Source organism: Myotis nattereri (assembly GCF_964212035.1).
Source record: "Myotis nattereri genome assembly, chromosome: 8".
In the NCBI taxonomy this organism is placed as follows: Eukaryota; Metazoa; Chordata; class Mammalia; order Chiroptera; family Vespertilionidae; genus Myotis; species Myotis nattereri.
In genome coordinates this window covers 42,487,822-42,509,624 of record NC_138083.1, presented here as the reverse complement: position 1 = coordinate 42,509,624, position 21,803 = coordinate 42,487,822, and the positions used below count along the sequence as shown (strand labels likewise).

At 47.3% G+C, this 21,803-nt stretch overlaps 1 protein-coding gene across 1 annotated transcript in view; it reads left to right on the top strand.

The window, feature by feature from the left end:
* The window catches only part of ALPK2 (alpha kinase 2), an 83,324-nt gene extending 64,552 nt beyond the window's left edge, over positions 1-18,772 (top strand). Inside the window, exons 8-12 of the mRNA XM_081098004.1 lie at positions 195-469; positions 1,890-1,978; positions 4,887-5,104; positions 9,371-9,419; positions 18,023-18,772. Of these exons, the coding sequence (XP_080954130.1) occupies positions 195-469; positions 1,890-1,978; positions 4,887-5,104; positions 9,371-9,419; positions 18,023-18,239 (848 nt within the window). The 3' untranslated portion in view covers positions 18,240-18,772. The remainder of the gene's footprint in view (positions 1-194; positions 470-1,889; positions 1,979-4,886; positions 5,105-9,370; positions 9,420-18,022) is intronic.
* The last annotated feature ends 3,031 nt before the right edge of the window (positions 18,773-21,803 follow it).

The following is a 21,803-nucleotide window of genomic DNA, read 5'->3' as shown; positions in this document are numbered from 1 at the left end:
TCCTGGCCTATGTAGCTCAATTGGATGGAGCGTCGTCTTGTACACCACAGAGGGACAATGACAAGTGTGACCAATAGAACCTAGAAGGGGAACCACACTTAACTCCCAACAGAGGCATAGCTCAAAGCTGAGATGATGGGGAGATGGGCATTGAGGAGGATGTTGTGGATGACTAAATTTGAGCTACGTTTTAGGATGCGAAGAGATTGAATTCAGCCAACTTATCTTCAGAGAAGACTTCCTCCAGGACAGCTACTTTGGAGACCGCCTGCGAGGTCAGATCGCCACAGAGGAGCTGCACTTCGGAGAAGGTGTCCACCGAAAAGCCTTCCGCAGCAAAGTGATGCAGGGCCTCATGCCCGTCTTCCAGCCCGGCCACGCCTGCGTGCTCAAGGTGCACAATGCCGTTGCCTATGGGACCAGAAACAACGATGAGCTCGTCCAGAGGAACTACAACCTCGCTGCCCAGGTGGGTCCGCCTGCCCTAATGATGTCACTTAGGTGTGAGAGGGACCCCTAATAATCAGACTCAGAATTGATGGGAGTCTCCAAGAGGGTGTTTTGCTCCCTTGGGGTGTGGTGTAAGGGAACTGCTGGATTAAGGCTGCCTGCTGGGAATCATGTCTCAGTTCCCAGGAGTATTTCTTGGCCTCGTGCTAGATGGGACTCAGCCTATGTTTGAAGGCACCTCCCCAGTTCTGACCTGGGCTGAGGTCATTTCCTGGGAAGCCCCATGAGTTCCCTAAGGACTTGAATCTACTTGGACACAAGATGATATGGAAATGGGGGTCCTATGCTGTACTGGACACAAGGATCCCCAAAAAGAGCTAAAATTAGAAGTTGCTCCTGAGTGTTTTGTTTTAGATGGAGGTGGGATATATTTAGAAGGATAGGGCAGAATCGGTTCTCCTGTTTCCTGCCTTCCTAAGTTTGGTTTAATGTCAGCCCATAAGCTATGAAGGGAGAGCGACCCGAGTCTCTAATTAAGTCTCCTCCTCTCTATGCTTGAGAGTCACAGAGCTCCTGTTGGTTTCTCTCCTTGCCTCCCCCTCCCACTTTGGTCCATGTATTTCACTCTTGACATCAACTGGCCAAGCCTCTGGTAGTGCTGGGTCTAGCACTTCTACAAACTAGGTGCCCTTTAAAAAGTTTGACCTTCAAAATGATTAGATTAGACTTAGATCAATGTTTTGGGTGCTGTCAAGCACTAACCATCCATGATTCTCTCAGATGTGGCTCTGTCATGTGGACTTGGTGCTCACGAAGGGCAGCCCCTCTTCTGTGGGGATAGGACTTTGCTAATAGTATTTAATTCTCCAAACCCACCCTTCTTTCTTCTTTTCTTTCACTGAGCATTCCTTCCAACTTAGCGATCATCTCACCCCGTCATGGAAAATGCCCCAGAACCCAGACTCCCACTCAGAAATGCCATACGGAGTGGAAAGCACAACCCAATATGCTTTTCCTACGCCAATAATCTTGTCAAGGTGTTCACTTTTTACAACTCCAATTATACCTCTGAAGAAGAACCTCAGATGGGGGAGCTCATGGGAAACCAACCAGCAAGCCCCAAGGTTTATCTGACATCCTTCCAAGGGGCCAGTCCTCTTAGTTCAAGGATGGACTTCAGCCTTGCAGTTTATAAATTTTATAACTCAGGGACACCTGGCCACAGAGACCACGTGACCTTCACCTGGATCATTCCTTCAGGTCTCAGAGCTCCTCTGCCAGCTCTAAGTTGCAATCATTGTTGCTTCTGTGCCCCCAACCAGGGGGTGGGTTTGGGAATCCATTGGCCTGACTACATTAGGAAATCTGATTAGCTTTACCAAGCAACTGTCTGAATTTCCTCTAATCGCTTGGATTTTCCATGTGTTTGGGTGATATAGGAATGCTATGTCCAAAATACTGCCAGACACTATGCCAAGATCTACGCTGCGGAAGCACAGCCTCTGGAAGGCTTTGGAGAAGTGCCAGAGTAAGTGTTTCCTCTCTTGAATTTCCACCCCTGGCTTATTGAGGACTTGGGGGGAACCTGAGGGGACAAGAGGATGAGAAAGACCAGGAGGACAAGCATTTCAATTGGTCACTATCTGTAAGCTGTGAGGGCACTTAAGGTTGCGATCCTGTTCTTCACTGGGTCACCAGAGGCTTCCAGAAAGATACTTGATATTCTTTAAATAAATGTATGTGTGGATGGATGGATGGAGAGATGAATGAATGCAATACATGTATCTATCATGTTAAGTAGAAAAGAAAGGATATGTACTCTCATGAATATTACATTGTCTAAACAATAAACAAATATAAGAGACCATATGAATATTACAAAATGACTAGTCCTATGAAGAAAATAAAATATGGTGCTGTGTCCAGAAAGAGTGAATTGGGTGATCAGGATTATAGGAACATAGTACCCACTTCCTGGAATTCTACAGAGATAAATTAAGCTGATTGCTTTTATCCACTCACCGACTATTTATTTACTCAAGCAAATTTTGGTATCCACTGCTCTGAAGATGGATAGGGATGTTTCAATATCCAACCCCCCTATCCTTCCTTACCATGGGAGAATTTGTGAACATGTGAATGGTGATAGTATATGGAGGGCAAAGTCCCTACAAAGGAAAGTGTTGATGGTTGTTTAGGATGGGGAAACGAAAACATGTTCTTGGCTTTGGGGCAGAGGGAGTAAATCAAGAGTAAGAGGATAGTAACTAACAAACAGAAGATAAAACTTGAGACCAGGGATAGGCAAACTTTTCCTGTAAAGGGGAAGATAGGCTATTATGTAGATACTTATGTAACAAATCCTTGTTGATGAATTTTAAAATATAATAATAATTAAATATAATTTTTGATATTTAGGTTTAATAGTGAGAAGAATGAAATTATTTTTTTAATTAAATTTTGCTTAATTGGGGTTCAGGCTTAGTGTTTCCTATGACCAAATTGATGGGGAATGTTCATCTGTAAAACTCATTCTTAGCTTGTGGATTGGATTGGGCCCATAGGCAACGGCTTGTCAACCCCACTGTCCACATAGTTTCTTCTGCAGTAAGTAATGGGTAAGAGAGGAGGGTTATGTTGGGGCATGCTGGAATTTCAGGGTTAGGAAGAAATGAGGAACCAGCAAAGGAGACAGACAAGAAGTAGCTGGGGAAGCAGGAGGAAACCAAGAGGAAGTGAGTTTCTGGAAGGCATGGGAAGGTGTTTCAAAAAGAAGTGAGTCAAGTGCCACTGAGAGCAAATAAGATGAGGGCAAGTAAGTGACCATTAGACTCTGCAACATGGTGCTCCTGGGGCCCGTGTCGGAAGCTTCTTCTTAGAGTGGGTTCAAGAGACATGGAAGGGGAGGGACTGGAGACAGTGCATCCAAAATGGATTTGAGCTTTGATGTAAGCTCTGAGTCAGTAGTCGTAGGCCGTGGGGCCTACATGCTCTGTGGAGATTCTGCAGCATGTTGCTATGCCATTGAGAGTGATGCTGTCGAACAGTATCCTTGAGCATTTGAGAGAGGTTGGGATCTAGGCACCAGAGGGGGAGATGCTTCATGCAGGAGCAAGAGGGCTCATGCCTAAAAGGGGCGGGGCAGCAGAGGATTAGGGCGCAGACCTTGGGAAATGGGAATACGTGGGATGGCAACTTCAGATGTTCTGTTCTTATTGACTGAGGTTTCACAATGGAACAGGAAGTAAGGCCATCAGCTGAGAGTGCGATTGGGGCGGGGGGCGGGGAGGGGGGGGAGTTGTAGGCGGTTAGAGGTGAGAGGAGCTGGTATGAAATAATCATCCAGGATGGAGTGACAGTAGAAGGACTAGTGCTGGAAGATGCATTCAGGATCTGATCTCTCTCCAATCCCAGCTGTCATCACTCCTGCACAGCCTCCTCTCTGGTCTCCCTGTTTCTGCCCTTGTCCTTACACAGTCCATTTCACACAGAGTGGCAGTGATCCCTGTAACATAGGATCATGTCACTCCTCTGCCCAAAACTCTTCAATGGTACAAAGAGCAGAGTTTTTCAAATGGCCAACCAGACGCCCCAAGGGGTCCTCCCTCATCTACCACAGCCTCCCTCCCTGTTCACTGCACTGCAGCCACGCTGGCTCCTCACTATTCTTTGAACACATCAGGAATGCTCCCACCCCAGAGCCTTTTCCACTTGTTGTTCCTTCTACCTGGAAGGTTCTTTCCATGGATATCCTCATGCCCCTCCACCCCCACTTCCTGCAGATCTCTGCTCACATGTCCTTTATTAGCAAGGCCTTCTCTGACCTCCCTAATAAAATAGCAGCTCCTCCCCCACCCCTGGATCTCCTAGCTCACCTCCACTGCTTTGTTTTTTCTCCTAGCACATAGCAACATGCATTTACTTACTGTCTCCTCCATTTAAACGTAAGATCCATGAGAGCAGAGCCTGTTTTCTTTGCCGCTGTTTTCTGGAATAGAGTCTGGGAATGTCTGACACCTAGAAGCCACTGAATGAGTATTTGTTGACTTGTGGACTGGAAGGATGGAAGGAAGGAAGGAAGGAAGGAAGGAAGGAAGGAAGGAAAGAAGGAAGGGAGAGAGGGAAGAAGGGATGGAGGGAGGAAGGAAGGTCAGAGGAAGGATGGAAGACTGGATATACGATGGATGGATAGATGGATTCTAATCATATGATCAATGGGGCCATTGAGATATGGCTATAGTGAGACATTCATTTCTACCTGAGCAATTAAACTCAATCCCAGGAGGAGTTTCTGACCAACTCTAGGGACAAATGACAAACAGAAACTCACCCTTTTACTCATTGAATAATCATTGCGGGGGGTGGGGGAGGAGTTAATCTAAATCTAGTGGAACCCAGGCATTTATTCTGTGTGCCCATGTTCTCATCCTTTCCAGGATCATTCCTATTTTTCTCATCCATCGGCCTGAGAACAACATCCCATATGCAACAGTGGAGGAGGAGCTGATTGGAGAATTTGTGAAGTATTCCATCAGGGATGGGAAGGAAATCAACTTCCTGAGGAGAGACTCAGAGGCGGGTCAGAAGTGCTGCACCTTCCAGCACTGGGTGTACCAGAAAACAGGTGGCTGCCTCCTGGTCACTGACATGCAGGGTGAGGAAGCAGCATGATCCGGGCCCAGGGGTGTGGTGGGTCTGGGTGCTGCTGGGGATGGGGAGGGAAGGAGAAGGACAGGTGTGCTGGGTGCCTTTTAGCCCCTTCAGCAGCAGAAGGTGTTACTAACATCTCCTCAGAAACAAGGTGGGACAAAGGAGCCTGAAGTGACCAGCCAAATGGAGTCAGACAGCACATTTTAATAATTCATGCCGATAATGCCTCCCCATTACAACAGGCAACCAACAATTGGCAGCAGCTCCCAGCTGTCCTATCCTGGTGGAACCATGTGCCGGTGCTCGCTTCTCCAGCCTTTATTGTTCTATCCTCAACAGGCACAGGTTGAGAAGTATATGTGCAAATCCGGATGTGCCAAAAGTTAAATTCAGATGTAATCATTCATTCTTACTAGGTGAAAGGGTCTCTCATAGTTACTTTAGGTTTCAAGCTCCCCCGATGAAGCTACAGCATGTCTTCCATTTCTACACACATTTTTGGGAATGCATTTGTGGTATGAAGTGGGGATGTGATATTTTGGATTCCCACAGAAGCAGCCCCGAGACAAGTGGCAGTTTGGGGATCCCCGAGACCATTGTCAGATTCATTAATTTGCTGGAAGGACCCACAGAACTCAGAAAAGCCGTTATACTCATGGTTACGGTATATTACAGCCAGAGGACACAGACTCGGATCAGCAAAGGGAAGAGGTGCATGGGCCGGCAGGCTGCAGCTCCCAGCTGTCCTATCCTGGCGGAGCCATGTGCCGGAGCTCACTTCTCCAGCCATGGTGCCAACCAGGGACGTTCACATGAGCCTTGGTGCTCAAAGGTTTTATTGGGGGTCCATCGAGTAGGCATGGCTGACTGCCTATGAAATTGACCTTAGTCGCTAGCCTCTCCAGAGATCAAGTGATACCACACGGCCCAAAGTACCAGGCAGGACATGCCAAGGGCTTAGAATTTACCCCATAGGAGTTGGATGAGGATTGAACCTTTACTGCAATTATCCAGGAGCGGATCCTGGTATACACGGGTAGGAAAGTGAAGTGTGACAGGGAAAGGGAACGCAAGCAGTTACCACGGTGATCACCTGAAATTCACGTCTCCCAGGGGGAACTCTGGGAGCCTGTGCAGAACACGCATGTCAGAATCATCACACCCAGGGAGTGACCCCCTGTAGTTACCAGCGGAAGGCTGCACCCACACATGGGCAAGCCACGATGAGCAAAGCAGGGTCCTGTGATCAGAGGAAGTTCTCAGGCAAAGCAATGCTGGTGGTGGCACCGGAGGTGGGCCAGTGCGTGGAAGCGGTTAGTGTGAGGGCAGTGGGTGGGCACCGAGCCCTGCCACAGGGGTTTCCTATTTCTTCTTTGCTTTCCCAATAATCGTGCTAAGAAAAATCCCAACTATAATTGCATGCCCACTCGATGTCAGACATGGTTCTGTACAGGATCCTGAGGTCTGTATCCTGGTGGTGGAAAGCAAGGCTGCCCCTGGGTCCTGCCCCTGCTCCTCCACTTGCTGGCTGTCCGCCTTGGGCAAACTGCTCACCCCTCTGTGCCTCAGTCCTTTTCACATGGGGCTGCCGTGAAGATTAAATGAGAGCAAAACACTTAGTGAAGCAAGTGTTTCCTTCTTTTTAAAAATTTTTTTTGGAATAACCATAGACACAAGAAATTGCAAAAATGTCCAGAGAGGTCCCATGTACCCTTCATCCAGCTTTGCCCAGGGCGAACATCGTACATGACTGTGGTGCGGATCGAAACCAGGAGATTGACATTGGCACAACCTGAGTAACAGACTACAGACCTTCCTTGGATGCCACTAGTTTTTTATGCACTCATTCTCTCCTATTATTTTTGTTTAATCTTTGAAATAACTCTGCAAAGAAGATCGTGTAATCCCCATTTTACAGATGAGAAAACAAGAGGCCCAGAGGCAGTGATTTCATTGCCTGCTGTCCCTCAGCTAATAACCAGGGAGGTCCAAGACTTGAACTCATAATTCCTGACTCCAGACCCCAAGTTCTTTGCACTTGGGGTTAGTACTCACAAATTTGCAAATTGGCAAGAGATTTCTAAGTGTCAAAGGCTGCCCTGAGGGACACTGGGAAGTACAACCTTACAGTCTTGCAGATGGGGCTGACCTGCAGATTGAAGGCAGCCATCCCCGCTGCCTTGCAGAGGCTTCCCAGCCACACACTCACAGATGCGGCCTCAGCAGACAGCATCTATCCTCATTAGTCGCTGCTGTGCCATCATTGATGCCCCCCTCCCTTCTCCTTCAGAGTTCATTTCGCAGTAGATACAGTTCTTCTACTGAAGAGCAACACCCCGGCGCTTCATGCACAGCTTGTTTCGTTTCCAGGCGCCAGTAGACAGCCCTAGTGGCTATCACCTCTCCCGGTAAATGAGGTGTGCGGTTTAATGGGGTGCTTCTACGGCGTTTATTTACCCTCTGCTGCTGGTAGGAACAGTTTTATTTTTTTATTGCCATCATCTTTATGGCACAAGATAGCCCATTCTCTAAACAGTATCCATATTTTATAAATGTACTGAGGCACTGGAATTAGCACAAAATAAACAAACAAACCCGAACTCAACCATTACCTTCTGAGACTCTTAAAAGCTAACCCCGCCCAGTTTGCATTTGCTTGTTGATGGGATTGAGGCATGAACGTGGAGTCTGGGATCTGGCCCCAGGATATGCACAGTGGGAGGCCCCTAGGGCCCCTACGGAGCTGCCACCCGCAAGGCCCAAGAACTCAACTTCTGGAGGACGAACTCGCATTGCTGCTGACTCCTTTCCTTCCGTCAGAGACAAACTGCAGATGACTATTATCCCCAGCACAGTTTAAGAGCTGCATGCTAGAATTTAATTATCCTGCAGAGGCCTTCATAACCTTGATCGAATTGCTGGCAAAGTATTAAAACGAGAGAGAGAGATTTCCAAAATCATATTATATTTTTCTAAACTGTAAGTGACAGTAACTGTGAGAAGCAAGAAAAGGCAATTCTTAAGTTCAAGGACCTTCTGCCAAATGACTTTAAAAATTTTATTTATTGAATTTTAGAGAGAGAGAGGGAGAGAGAGAGAGAGAAAGGTTAATTTGTCGTTCCACTTCTTTATGCACTCACTGGTTGTTTCTTGTATGTGCCCTGATGGGGGATCGAACCTGCAACCTTGGCCTATCACAGTAATGGCGAACCTTTTGAGCTCGGCGTGACAGCATTTTGTAAAACCCTAACTTAACTCTGGTGCCGTGTCACATATAGAAATTTTTTGATATTTGCAACCATAGTAAAACAAAGATTTATATTATTGATATTTATTTTATATATTTAAATGCCATTTAACACAGAAATATCAACCAAAAAAATGAGTTCACGTGTCACCTCTGACACGCATGACATAGGTTCGCCATCACTGGCCTATCAGGACAACGCTGCAATCAACTGAGCTACCTGGCCAGGGCCACATGGCTTTTAAAATTGGACTCTGTGCAACTCAGAGCTGTGATTTTTCACTACAACGTTCCACACAAAAAGGTGTCTGAAAAGGGCTTTTGCAGTTTGGTGTCTTTTTTTTTAAAGAATAGATCCTGTAATAAAAGCTATGTGAAGTATTTATACATACGTTCTAGTTGTTAGCAGCTTTCAAAGAACAAGATGGATTCATTGTCAACTGTGAAAGGGGCTTTTAAAACACTCACTGACTCACCCCAAGTGCTGTGTCAAAGTCAGCTCACCGGTGCCCTGCAGAAAGGCAGGGCTGACAAGTTTGCCATCAGCTCGAACCTCAGGGTTGGCTTTGGCAGGATGCAGGTTCCTTTGTCCACAGCACAGATCGGCATCTGTGCTGCCAGCCTCCTCCGTGAGCAGTCGCCTGCTGGTGGTGGAGGAGACACCATCCCAGCCTGGCTCACACAGGACCAGGCTCGGGCCAGACTGGTCGGGCCAGACTGGAGGGGTAGCGCTGCCATCAGAGGCTCGTCGCTAGGCTGCAGTGGTGAGATTGAAGCAGAGGTCCACTGAGCTGGAACAGGTGCCCCTAGCCACCGCCCTAGAGAACCAGGCTCCCCGAAACTGCTGCGTCAGAGGCCTGCCTTCCGATCTCGGTCACATGCAGCTGGATGCATGTCTGAGAGGCCCCTGCTGATGGGACCGGGGCGGTGTGTGTTTATGCAGGAAAGGGCTGTCACTCCCTCCCTGTCCTTTCAGAGCAGCCCGGGTAATACCAATTCTGTCTTTGCTCGCCCTTCCTGTAGGTGTAGGAATGAAGTTAACCGACGTTGGCATAGCAACATTGGCTAAAGGGTGAGTAGAAAAAAAAATCGAGTGCATCTTATCCATCCCAAACTCTGGGCTTCCAAACACCTCCTGTGCAGACAGTTCCACCGAGGTGGGCAAAGCAGATTTCTTGTCCTGACTGTGGTGACAAATGTTCTTGGGACGAATTCAATTCATTTCTTCACTTACATAAAACATGAATGGACTGTGTCCTCCCAGGGAAACACAGCTGGGTCCTATCTTTGAAAGAAATGAGAATTCTGCAAAGGAATGCCCTGGGGCAATGCCAGCAGTCCTGGGATTCCTTTTCACTATGATGTTCCATTTTCTACATTTACTATCTTCACTATTCGAAGCATAAGTAGAAATATATACATACTGCATTCTACCACAGGCAGTATTTATTTTGCATATTTTTATGTATTTCCCCCCAAGTGCCCTTCAGGCAGCCCCCTGGTGATGGTGACAGGAGAATATGGCTCTGGAAGGGCTGTGACTGGTTGCCTGGCTTGCTGTCGATGTTTTTGGTTTCCTTTGCTTGCATGGAGTGTGCCCAGATGGCACTGCCACCGTTCTCTGGGGTATCTCTGGCAAACTGTGCCTGCTCGCTGCCTTGGCCATGACCGAGAAGGCAGACTCTTTGTGGTTCTTGGTGAAAAAAGAGTTCTGGGTTGGAGCTGCTGTTGCCTGGGCCACTGCTGATGTTCCCAGGAACTAAGACCATTTGTAAGGAGGAGGAAGTAGAGGGCAAACGACTTTCAGAAGGGATGGCTTCTGTTTTAAAATGTAAGTGTTATTACTGTTCAGGTATGATCAGGAGACGATTGCCATTGAAAAGGCAGTTATTACTCACAGCTCCATTACTCATAGGTCCCCAGAGAAGGGGGCAGGCCATGCCACCGGGCGGGGGGGGGGGGGGGGGGGCGGGGGGGGGCGGGGAGGAGGTACAGAGGCGAAACACCAGCCTCAGTCAAGGGGCAGGAGTCAGGGGAAAATGTGGGCAAGACCTCTTATTGTGGTTTCTGTGGGAAGGAGTCGAGGAGCGGCTTACAGCTGTCTAGTTTGAACATTCTCAGTGAGCTCTGGGGTGTGGGGCTGTCCCTAGTTGTCTGGTACCTGCCCTGGGGGAGACAGTGGCCCTGCCTGTGAAACCCCAATAGAGGAGGAGGTGGGCTTGGATTGATTAGTTTGCATATGAAAGGCATTCTAGAAGGCCAGTCATTTATTCTCTCTAGGAATTGGCCAGCCACAGGGAGGGGCAGTCTCTCCAGGGCCAGTGAGGCTCCAGATGTCCAAGCATCAGAAATAGACAATAACACCCTATGGTGAATAGAGCTTTCTCTCCCAAGCTGGTAACGACTTCTCCGCTTGAGCTCCCTGGCATTTCAGCTCCTGGGCATCAGCAATGCTTTCGCAGATAAACTAATTTCCAACCTTAATGAAGGATGAAGAAAAGTAGAGGGGTTTGGGGGGAAAGTGGACAGGGGACCACTCTTTCTTTTAACCTCCAGATCAGTAAGTCTGAGCCATAGGTTCTCACTGACCACACAGAGGGTCTGATTTGGTTTTATTTTTTATTTATTTTTTTTTAAATATATTTTTATTGATTTCAGAGTGGAAGGGAGAGGGAGAGAGATAAAAACAGCAATGGTGATACCTCAACATAATAAAAGCCTTATATGACATATCTACAGCCAACATCATACTCAATGGGCAAAAACTAAAACCATTTCCCTAAGAACAGGAACAAGACAGGAATGCCCACTTTTACCACTTCTGTTTGACATAGTACTAGAAGTGGTAGCCATAGCAATCAGACAAGAAGAAGAAATAAAAGGCATCCATATTGGAAAAGAAGACATAAAACTGTCATTATTCGCAGATGACATGATATTGTACATAGAAAACCCTAAAGCCTCCATCAAAAAACTACTAGACTTAATAAATGAATTCAGCAATGTAGCAGGATACAAAATTAACACCCAGAAATCTATGGCTTTTTTTATACACCGATAATGAACTCACAGAAAGAGAAACTAAAACAAACAATCCCATTTATCATTGCAACAACAAAAAAATTAGATACCTAGGAATAAACAACTAAGGAAGTAAAAAACATGTACTCAGAAAACTATAGGACACTGAAAAAAGAGATAGAGGAATTCATAAACAAATGGAAGAATATATTGTGTTCATGGATTGGTAGAATCAACATCATTAAAATGTCCATATACCCAAAGCAATCTATAGATTCAATGCAATCCCCATTAAAATACCAATGGCATATTTCAAAGACCTAGAACAAACTCTCCAAAAATTCATATGGAAAAAGAAAGACCCCAAACAGCTGGAGCAATCCTGAGAAAGAAGAACAAAGTTGGAAGGATCACAATACCAGATATCAAGCTGTATTACAAAGCCGCTGTTCTCAAAACTACTTGGTACTGGCACAAGAACAGACATATAGACCAATGGAACAAAACAGAGAACCCAGAAATCAACACAAGACATTATGCTCAATTAATATTTGACAAAGGAGACAAGAGCATACAATGGAGTCAAGACAGTCTCTTCAGTAAATGGTGTTGGGAAAATTAGGCCAATGCATGCAAAAAAAGAAACTAGACCACTAACTTACACCATACACAAAAATAAACTCAAAATGGATAAGGGACTTAAACGTAAAATGGGAAACCATAAAAATCTTAGAAGAATCCATAGGCAGCAAAATATCAGACATGTTGTAGCAATATCTTTACTGATACAGCTCCTAGGACAATGGAAATTAAGGAGAAAATAAACAAATGGGACTACATCAAAATAAAAAGCTTCTGCACAGCAAAAGAAACCATCAACAAAACAACAAGAAAGCCCACTGCATGGGAGAACATATTTGCCAATGTTATCTTCGATAAGGGTTTAATCTCCAAAATTTACAGTGAACTCATATAACTTAACAAAAGGAAGATAAACAACCCAATCAGAAAATGGGCAAAGCACTTAAATGGACACTTTTCAAAAGAGGACATACAGAAGGCCAAGAAACATATGAAAACATGCTCAAAGTCACTAATCATCCAAAAGATAAAATCAAAACGACAATGAGGTACCATCTCACACCTGTCAGAATGACTATCATCAACAAACCAACAAACAAGTGCTGGCAAGGAGAAAAAGGAACCCTCATGCACTGCTGATGGGAATGCAGACTGGTACAGCCACTGTAGAAAACAGTTTGGAGTTTCCTCAAAAAATTAAAAATGAAACTGCCATTTGACCCAGTGATCCCACTTCTCGAAATACATCCCAAGAAAACAGAAATGCCAATTAGAAAGGACATATGCACCCCTATGTTCATAGCAGCACAATTTATAATAATTAAGATTTGGAAACAGCCTAAATGCCCATCAGCAGATGAGTGGATTAAAAGCTGTGGTACATCCACACAAAGGAATACTATGCCACTGTAAAAAAGAAGGAACTCTTACCATTTGCAACAGCATGGATGTGGGCACATGACTTGCAGTCTTGCAGTCACCGATCTACAGAACCGTGACCCAGGGGGCTGCCTCGAGGATTCCCACCGTGATCCACATCTTGTCCCCGACGCTCAGTGCGTACTTGATCAGCATCGGTTTCCCTTCCCCGCCATGCCTCCCCGCCAATGACACCAGAGTAGTTGAACTTCATACTATTATTTAGAACAACTCTCTACCAAAACAAAGCAGAAACTTGCCCAAGAAGCTTCAAAAAAAAACAACAACAACAACAAAAAAAAACAGCTGAAGAGCATGATTAAGACATCTTTTAAAAGCATCTCAATAGCTTCTGGGAACCCTGGTCATCTTTTTCTCCTAATTTAAAAAGAAATCCAATCCCTTGGTTTTGTTCTCAGCTATAATGTGACTTGTCCGGCCTGGGACAGCTGCCCAAGACCCATTAGATTAAGAACTGATGGCTGGAGCCCAGTGCAAAATGCTGTCTGTAAAGTGTTACCGCCTTCCCTCCCAAGGCGTGGGCAGGGGCAGGAGTGGGAGGGAAGGGCATTCTGAAGAGTCTGAGAGCTTTATTGTTTATTGTTTCCTTTAACTTTTCCTTTTAAGTCACAGTTTCCCCCCAAAGAAACACACCTTAGAAGCCCAGTTTAAAACACGGATAGAAGGGGAACCTCCAATGGTAGTAAAAGGGGTGGCTGGGAGATCTCCTTGGAAGCCCCTGGGAAGCCCTCTGCTCTGGGATGAAACCAACCACCACGTCCAACCTTCTTACTTCCCACGTGAGGAGCAGGGGGTGCCGGAGGAGGGGGCAGCCTGCCCACAGGCAGGCCCTGCAGGAGGTCAGGTGCCTGAGGAAAAGGGCCGATCCTCCACGTTCCAAGGCAAGATTCAATTGAAGAAACTCTCCAGGGGAAGCCACAGCTGCCAAGTGGAGCTCAAACAACGAACGCGGAGGCTTGGGGAAGGCTCAGCTTCAAAGGCAGCTTACAGACAGGCAGACAGAGAGAGAGGTCTGGGGGGACGCCATGGAGATGGGGGGAGAGAGCAGGAGAGAAGACAGATGACACGGCATCGATGAAGCACATTCTCTTAATTCTTAGCAAACACCCTCCCATGCTCTGCGCACCCGCACCAGAAGGGAGAGTTGCCTGGGGCATGGGTGCAGTCCTGAGAAGCAGTGCTCCCTGGAGGCGGCAGGACATAAGGTTTTTTAACTGCATTAGGAAGATCACGAGGCATGGGCGGGAGAAGCAATCAGGAGGCAAATCTGACTTACTTTAATTATAATAGTAATAATAGTAATAATAATAATAATAATAATAAATATTCTGAGTTATTTAAAAATAAAAATATGCTCTTAAATGTAGGGCCTGCCCTCTTTTGGCCAGCAGCAGTCAGGACCTTTTTGCAGGAAGTAGAGCCATTGGGTCATTTAAAGAAAAGATCCCCTGTGTCTCAATCCCCATGGCTGCTGACACTTCCGTCAATGCCACCCATCTTGTTCTCTGACGTTAGAGGGTGTGTACTATTTTGAAGGTAAACAGTTACTTATCATCTCATAAAATAAAATAGGGAACTGTTATGACATTCATTTTAATGCACCTTTACCTGGTAGCTTGACCCTTAAACAGAAGTATGTCATATTTCTCCTGGGAGCCAGCAGTATGAATATGTCTGCATACGCATCGCCGGTACCTCAGTACCCATAATCTTACGGCAATGTTGAGTACAACACGTCAAGTTGCAAAGTTTGACAAATAGGATTGTTTCGCCATCTAAGAATCCATTTTCTAGGCAGACCCAACAAGATACTATTGAACAGATTTCTGGTTTGAAATTGCGCAGCTATTTAAAGCTCGCTGAAGGGGAGAAGGGAAAATGCCTAATTCTGTCACTGAGGATTTGGAATTTTAACCGAGCCAAACCCAAACCAGCGCAAACCGACTCCTGCAGGGAGCGACCTGCACCAGTCACAGTGGGTCCTGCCAGCACACGCCCCTCCCCAGCCAGCTGCGGTTTCTGGAGAGAGTGCGAGACTGCGATTCAACCACCAGAGGGCAGCAGAGCCAACACTTTTGCCCTCTTTTGGCTCCAAACGGCCATTTCATGCTGCTGATGGAAGTAAAACAAAGAGATGTGCCCTTCTTCCCAGTCAGTAGGCACTGGACGAAAACAGGACGGGTCTGAAGAGCCACAAAGGACGCCCTGCAGTGTGGCCCCAGCCAGCATCGCGCCTGTCTACCTTTGGAAGAGAGGACTACGAGGTGATGAGGCGGAAGGATGCGTGGAAACCAAATTCGGCGAACCCTGACGGCCCACAAATGGCTTGTTCCCCACGGAGGGCCAAACATGAGGTGATAAAGACCAAATACCAAGGCAGACGCATGCTGAGGACAGTGGCCTCGAGAAGGCAGGCTCTACTGGCATCAATGTGGCCAGCTCTAGTCCTGCAAGCCATGCAGAGGAGGAAAGATTAAAATAAACTTCCACGTTCAGTCAAGCCCAGGCTTTATCTTACACACACCTCACATGCGTGCACACGCATGCACATGCACACACACGCACACTGCACGAGGGGTTTATTTCAATTCCATGTCCTTGTAGCCATTCCCTATAAATTAAAAATTTCTTTAGAAAGGATATCAAATGAAAACGTGGGTGATCGATAGCTTCTGGCTTGCATCTCCAAGGGTTATGCAAATGTGGGTTTTCCTGGCATCACCTAGTTTTCTTTAAACAAGCCCTTTATGAAGCCAGACAAGAACTTTGATTTCTGGAGCACAACCAGAGCTGGAAGTTCCTGCAGCTTTTCTCTGTCCCTCCCCGCCCACCGCCCCCTCCAGGTGTGTTTAGAAACTGAATTGCACGTGATAAGCCAAGAGAGAAGCCAGCCACGCTGTCAACTGGCGATTTTTGTCCGAGTCTGAAAGGCTCATCCATTATCAAGACGAGAGGAAAGAAAGAGGGGGTGGTTTTTAAGCAAGAAATCGGCCTCGCACAGTTTCAGCCCGTGGGGAGTCCAGGCTTACCTCGGCGATGCTGTGGGCCTGGAGCCAGACCACCGCCATCCAGCCAGTCACCACCTTTCTGCTGGTGGAAGGTCTTGCCTTAATTTGCAAAAAACGCAGCACCTGTGAAGCGCAGTAAAGCGAGGCGTGCCTGTATTGAAGAAATCTGTGTCGAGTGAGGGAAGGGGGAGGGGACTGTGGAAATTGCTTTCTAGCTCCCCCCAAGTGAACGTTACAGTGCGATTTTACGATGTTGTGTAACACACATTGCAAGAAGAAAAGACATACCTCTGCCCCAATTTCAGTATAAAGATGTTCCCAGTTCAGATGGGGATGGTCTGAGGTCATTCACACTGTGGTCTGCTTCCTTCTGCTCCCAGTGGCATCAGACCCCCTTAAGCAGGCAGAAGCTCAGACCCCGCCCCAGACCTGCCCAATGCAAACCCGCCTTTAACAAGAGCCCCTCCCCCGTCCAACAGAACAGCTATTTAAGAAAAGATTCCACTGGGTGATGCTCAGTGGAATAGATTTATTGTTCCACCTCCAGAATGAGGACGTGTAGATTAACATCAAGTAAGGGGCTAGAAAATTACGCTGAATTGAGGTTAAGGACAAAGAGATCCAGTTAGTCAAATCCCACAGAGTGAATGTTTCTTAAAAATGGAAATGTGTGAAAAAGTTCTCAAGTGCAAGGTTGCTTGTTCCATTGCATTAGATTCTTAGGGTTGCCCTAACAAATGCCCACAAGCTGGGGGCTTACAACAACGGAAATGTATCACCTGACCGCTCTGGGGGTCAGAAGTCCAGAATCGAGGCGTCGGCCACGTGTGAGCAGGGCTGGTTCCTTCTGGAGGTTGTGAGGGAGACTGCGCTCCAAGCCTTTTCCCGGTTTCCGGACGTTGCTGCCACTCCCGGGTGTCCTTGGCTTGTGGACGCATCGCTCCAATCGCTGCCTCCTTCGTCAGGAGGCCTTCTGCCCGCATATCTCTCTCTCCTCCTCCTCTTTCGTAGCCACCAGCAGTGTGGGATTAAGGACCCCCTCTTCTCTAGTATGACCTCATCTTAATTACACTTGCAATGTCTCTATTTCCAAATAAGACCACATTCTGAGGTTCTGGGAATGACATGCCTTTTGGAGGGAACACTATTCAAGCCGTTATGTCCATCCAACAAGAACAAATGGCGAGTGTCCTCAGGGGGGATCATGCTGGAGAGCTGTCAGGATACTTCACACCTGTGGTCTCCTCCGATCCTGCGGGTGACAGGTGGGCCACAGGCAGGAACGTGTCTATCCCGCTGCTCAGTGTTACACCAGAGCTTGGCGTAAGGGAGCTCCAGGTTACTTGATCTAGAAACACAAAGGACGCTGCCCTGTTTTCTTCCTAGGCCATGACAATGGCGGTGAGTGTGAGAGGACGGAGGTCAAAACAGAAGCCAGGCTGAGACGGGGACCCAACTGAGAAAGGAAAAAACTCTTAATTCTGTAGACACTGACAAACACACACCTGAGATAGGGAGGGGAGGGGAGTCCAATATTGCATGCAATGCCAGGTTGAGAGCCCAAAATTAGACCAAGAAAAAGAAGTTGAGAAATGTGGCTGGAGCCCCCTGGGCCAAAGGGCGGTCGCTCTGAGGCTGGGGCTGGTATCCATGCGTTTGTTCCCTAGGCCTTTATTGGAAAACCTTCCCTGGACAGGCATTTGGGGCATGAAGTAGTGCCGGGGAGAGAGCACAGTGTGTGCAGGGAAGGTGAGAAGTGCACGCAGGGAAGGGGCTGGAGAGCCACGTTGGCGTGGAGAGGGTCAGGAGGGCCCCACGGACACGCACGTGAGCTTAAGAAGACAACTCGCATTTATCACAGGCCTCAACCAACGGCACGTTGCCTTTACTTAATTCCACGGGGCTTGTTTTCTCCAACAATACTTGTGTCAACCATTTGGCCATCCGTGCCTAAAGTAGGAGTAAATATATCTCCATGATTCATCTTTTGATGAATCAAAGTCCATAGTTTACATTAGGGGTCGCTGTGCTGCACGCTCTCTGAGTTTTCTCCTTTAAAGACTCTTTTAAAACTGGTGAAGTGTCAGTTTTCAAAAATTATGTTTCCTCCCACCCAAACTCACAGGTACAAAGGATTTAAAGGCAATTGTTCCATGGCCTTCATCGATCAGTTCAAAGCGCTGCACCAGTGTAACAAGTATTGTAAAATGCTGGGGCTGAAATCGCTTCAGAACAACCACCAGAAACAGAAGAAGCCAAGCGCCACGAAGGGCAAAAGTCAGTCGAACTCCACCACAGCGAAGAAGACGGCGTCCGGGGCCCCGGCAGACAAGAAGACCTAGCATCGCGTGGGGACTGAAGCCGCGCCTGGGCGCCGGGGGGACCTGGGAGCACCCAGGAGAGAGCACGGAGCCTGCAGAGGGGCCGTGACCACCCTTGTTCCCAGCTGCTTCTGAAGCCGGCACCTGCTGTCTTCTCTGACATGATTTTGGAGCCGGGTTTGTGACCAGACTTACAGAAACTGAATCTATTAAGGACGGTCCACCTTTGTATGTACCTGTAGCATTTTTACCAACCTCGAGTTCATGTCGATTTGTGTATTTGCCCGTGGTTGTATTGTCTGGGACTTGGTGCTGAGCAGGGTCTGTCCACAGCCCAAATCCTCCCCACTCCCATTCCTGACCTCGAGATTTCTAGACACTCCCAGCTGCTATTTAAACAGAAAGCGTGAATGCCTTTATAAGGCCAAGTGGTCGCACTCGTGTCGCATATGCTGTTCTGGCTGGAGGTGGCTTTTTGAAACATGAGGCCATTTCCCAGCATTATTCACACATCCAGTTATATTGTTCTGTTTCATTAAATTCATATTTAAACGAAAAGTGTGAGATGCATATATGAGCGCAGAAATTCGATCTATAGAATTAGCGCCCAATTCCACATTCCCCTAGGATTAGTCACTTAGTAATTTGCTAAGAAGTTTACTGGAGCACAGAGCACTTGCATCTGTGTCTTTTGATGAATCAAAGTCCATAGTTTACATTAGGGGTCGCTGTGCTGCACGCTCTCTGAGTTTTGACACATATAATGACATATGTTGACTGTCACAGTATCATACAGAATGTTTTCACTGCCCTAAAAATCATTCCCTAGGCTCCTCCTACTCATCCCTCCCCCTAAAGCCAGACTGTTAGATAGTTGGAATCCCAGAGTATGTAGCCTTTGCAGATAGTCGGCCGTTTTTTAAGATGGTTTCAACGACTCCCTGATCATATCGGGAAGAATGGCGAGGTCGCCTCTGAGCAGCGAGATCGATGCTTGTCAGGTTGGAAGTGCCTGCGAGTCACCTGTGAGCTTGGGACAGTGCAGGTTCTGGCCTGGCAGGGCTGGCGGAGGCCTGAGATGCTGTTTCCAGCACGCCCCATGCTGGCCATGGACCCCACCTAGAGACTGCGGGGAGGAGGGGCCTGGGACGCTGCGGGGAGTGGCCAGGCCTAGCTTCAGATGAGGGGCTGCTGGAGGACGCAACCAGCTATGTCCCGACTCTGATCTGTGACACCAGCCGGCCCGGTGAGAGAGCCAGCCTTCCCGGGACGTGGGCCTCGCAGAGGACTCCTGACTTCTGCTCTGAAACACTTTTCTCCGCAGGCATGGGGTTTTGATAAAGTGAGAACATACATGGGATTTTTGTTGATTTGTTTTGAAAGGAGATTCGAAGGAGGAAACACTTTACTAGTCACAGCTCACACGCTCAGGAAATCTGCCACAGCCAGCCTTTCTTTTGAAGTGATTTCCCCCGGCTATGAATTGCAAAATGCTCATTTTTCTACGAGGCAGCCTGCAGCCTGCTTTCCCCATACCAAAGGTCCTACAGATGTATGTAGCAGTGGAATTCTAGAAAGTTCCACACTAGCGAAAAGGTGCAGGGCACATTTTGATTAGAATTAGTATATATATATATGTAGTTGTTCAAATGGAAAATAATACAATAATTAATAAATAATAACATAAGAATAAACTGTGTTTTGTGTATTCACAACTGCAAGCCTACTGTTGCCCCACCCTATAAATACACATACATATATAATATGCATTTTATTCATATACTAGAGGCCCAGTGCATGAAATTTGTGCCCGGGGGGTGGGTGGGGGGGAGCTCCCTCAGCCTGGCCTGGGCCCTCTCACAGTCCAGGAGCCCTTGGGGGATGTCTGACTGCTGGCTTAGGCCTGCTCCCCACGGAGGTGGGAGAGGCTTTCACCACCACTGCTGCACTCACCAGCTGTGAGCCCAGCTTCTGCCTGAGCGGCACTCCCCTGTGGGAGCGCACTGACCACCAGGGGACAGCTCCTGCATTGAGCATCTGCCCCCTGGTGGTCAGTACACGTCATAGCGAGCAGTTGAGTGGCCTTAGCATATCATTAGCATATTATGCTTTGATTGGTTGAATGGCCACTTAGCATATTAGCACGGGCACTTCACATATTAGGCTTTTATTATATAGGATATTTGACCAAAGCCCTCTCAACAGACCACGGTATTTTCCTTAGTAATAATTTGCAGCTATAAAAAAAATATTGACACAAGGGATTAGAAATTAGAAAATTATAGAAGGGTACAGAATGAAGAGTCAAAGCCATCCTATGACTCTCCCCATCTAACTCTCATTTGTCCTGAGAGACAGTTGAAGGGGAGGAGTTTGACTCTGATCTTGTGATTTGCGATCACACCTCATGGGCACCTCTCTTGGATGGAGCTGTCCCTCCCTCCTTTCACAGATGCTTAGATTTTTTCCCTAAATGCCCTTATTGTTTGTTGTAATCTGATTTTATCTGTTTAAAAACATTCGGAGGACCAGACACAGAGGGCCACTGGCAGTGGGATGTGGCCCAGCCATGGCTCCCCGGGATGGCCTTTGTAGGCTTGTGTGGCCATCTGTCCGGCCACCTGAACCTTGACCTTCTATTCTGAGATGAATTGCTGTTTTTCTTGCAGCAAATTAACAATGAGTGTGTGGTGAGTTCTCTTACCACAGAGGTGGTCTGCTGGGGTCTCAGGAATGCCCACACTCATCGCCATTGGTTGAGCTCACGTCCACTTTCTATTGCTTTTCCTGCTGGTCTGGTGAGTCTGCAGTGTCTGGAGTCTATAAACACAATGCCTGCCCCACCCAGGCTCCCAGTGAGGATGGCCTGGGGGGGGGTCCAGCTGGAGATTTTCTACCTGATGCCTGCAGAGTGGTCATATGCTAGTACATGTGCGTCTCCATTTCCTAAAGGGCTCAACAGCAGAGCTCTATGATGGGCAGGTGATAACAATAAATGAACGGCTCATTAAAAAGAGCCTGTGTTTTCAACAGCAGCTTTATCACTAATGAGAATGGCAGCGACCAGGTGATTTATTGCCAGTGGGCATCGAGCTCTGGTGAGATCTAGTTCTGGATGCGGGGATGGCTGGCTTATGCTAACATTTCCCCTGACCTTATTGTACCAGTGCCTTCCTGGCCCTGCTTCTGATAAGCTTCACAGTAGCTAAGGGTGGCAATAGATTCTTAATCAAAAGAATGTCCAAAGAAGTAACAATTACTTATAATTATGAAGTGTTCTATTTTCTAAGTATATATACAGTTTTGTTGGGGTGGGGGCGGGGGGCATGTGTTCAACTGGCTGCAGAGGGGAGGAGCTTGTCACACCCGGTTCTGGCTGGTGTCCTGTGTGTGTGTGTTTTGTGCTGCTGGACCACCTGTGCGGAGGCAAACAGCCTAGCATTTCTCCCCCGTTTTGATCTTCAGATGCCACTTTGGCTTAAATAGTTAAATTTAAAATCAAAGAGACACATGTGCCTCCGGCACAGGGTGCTCCAGCAGCTCTGAGGCCATCTGAGAGCTGGCTTGTTCTAAAACATGCTTAAA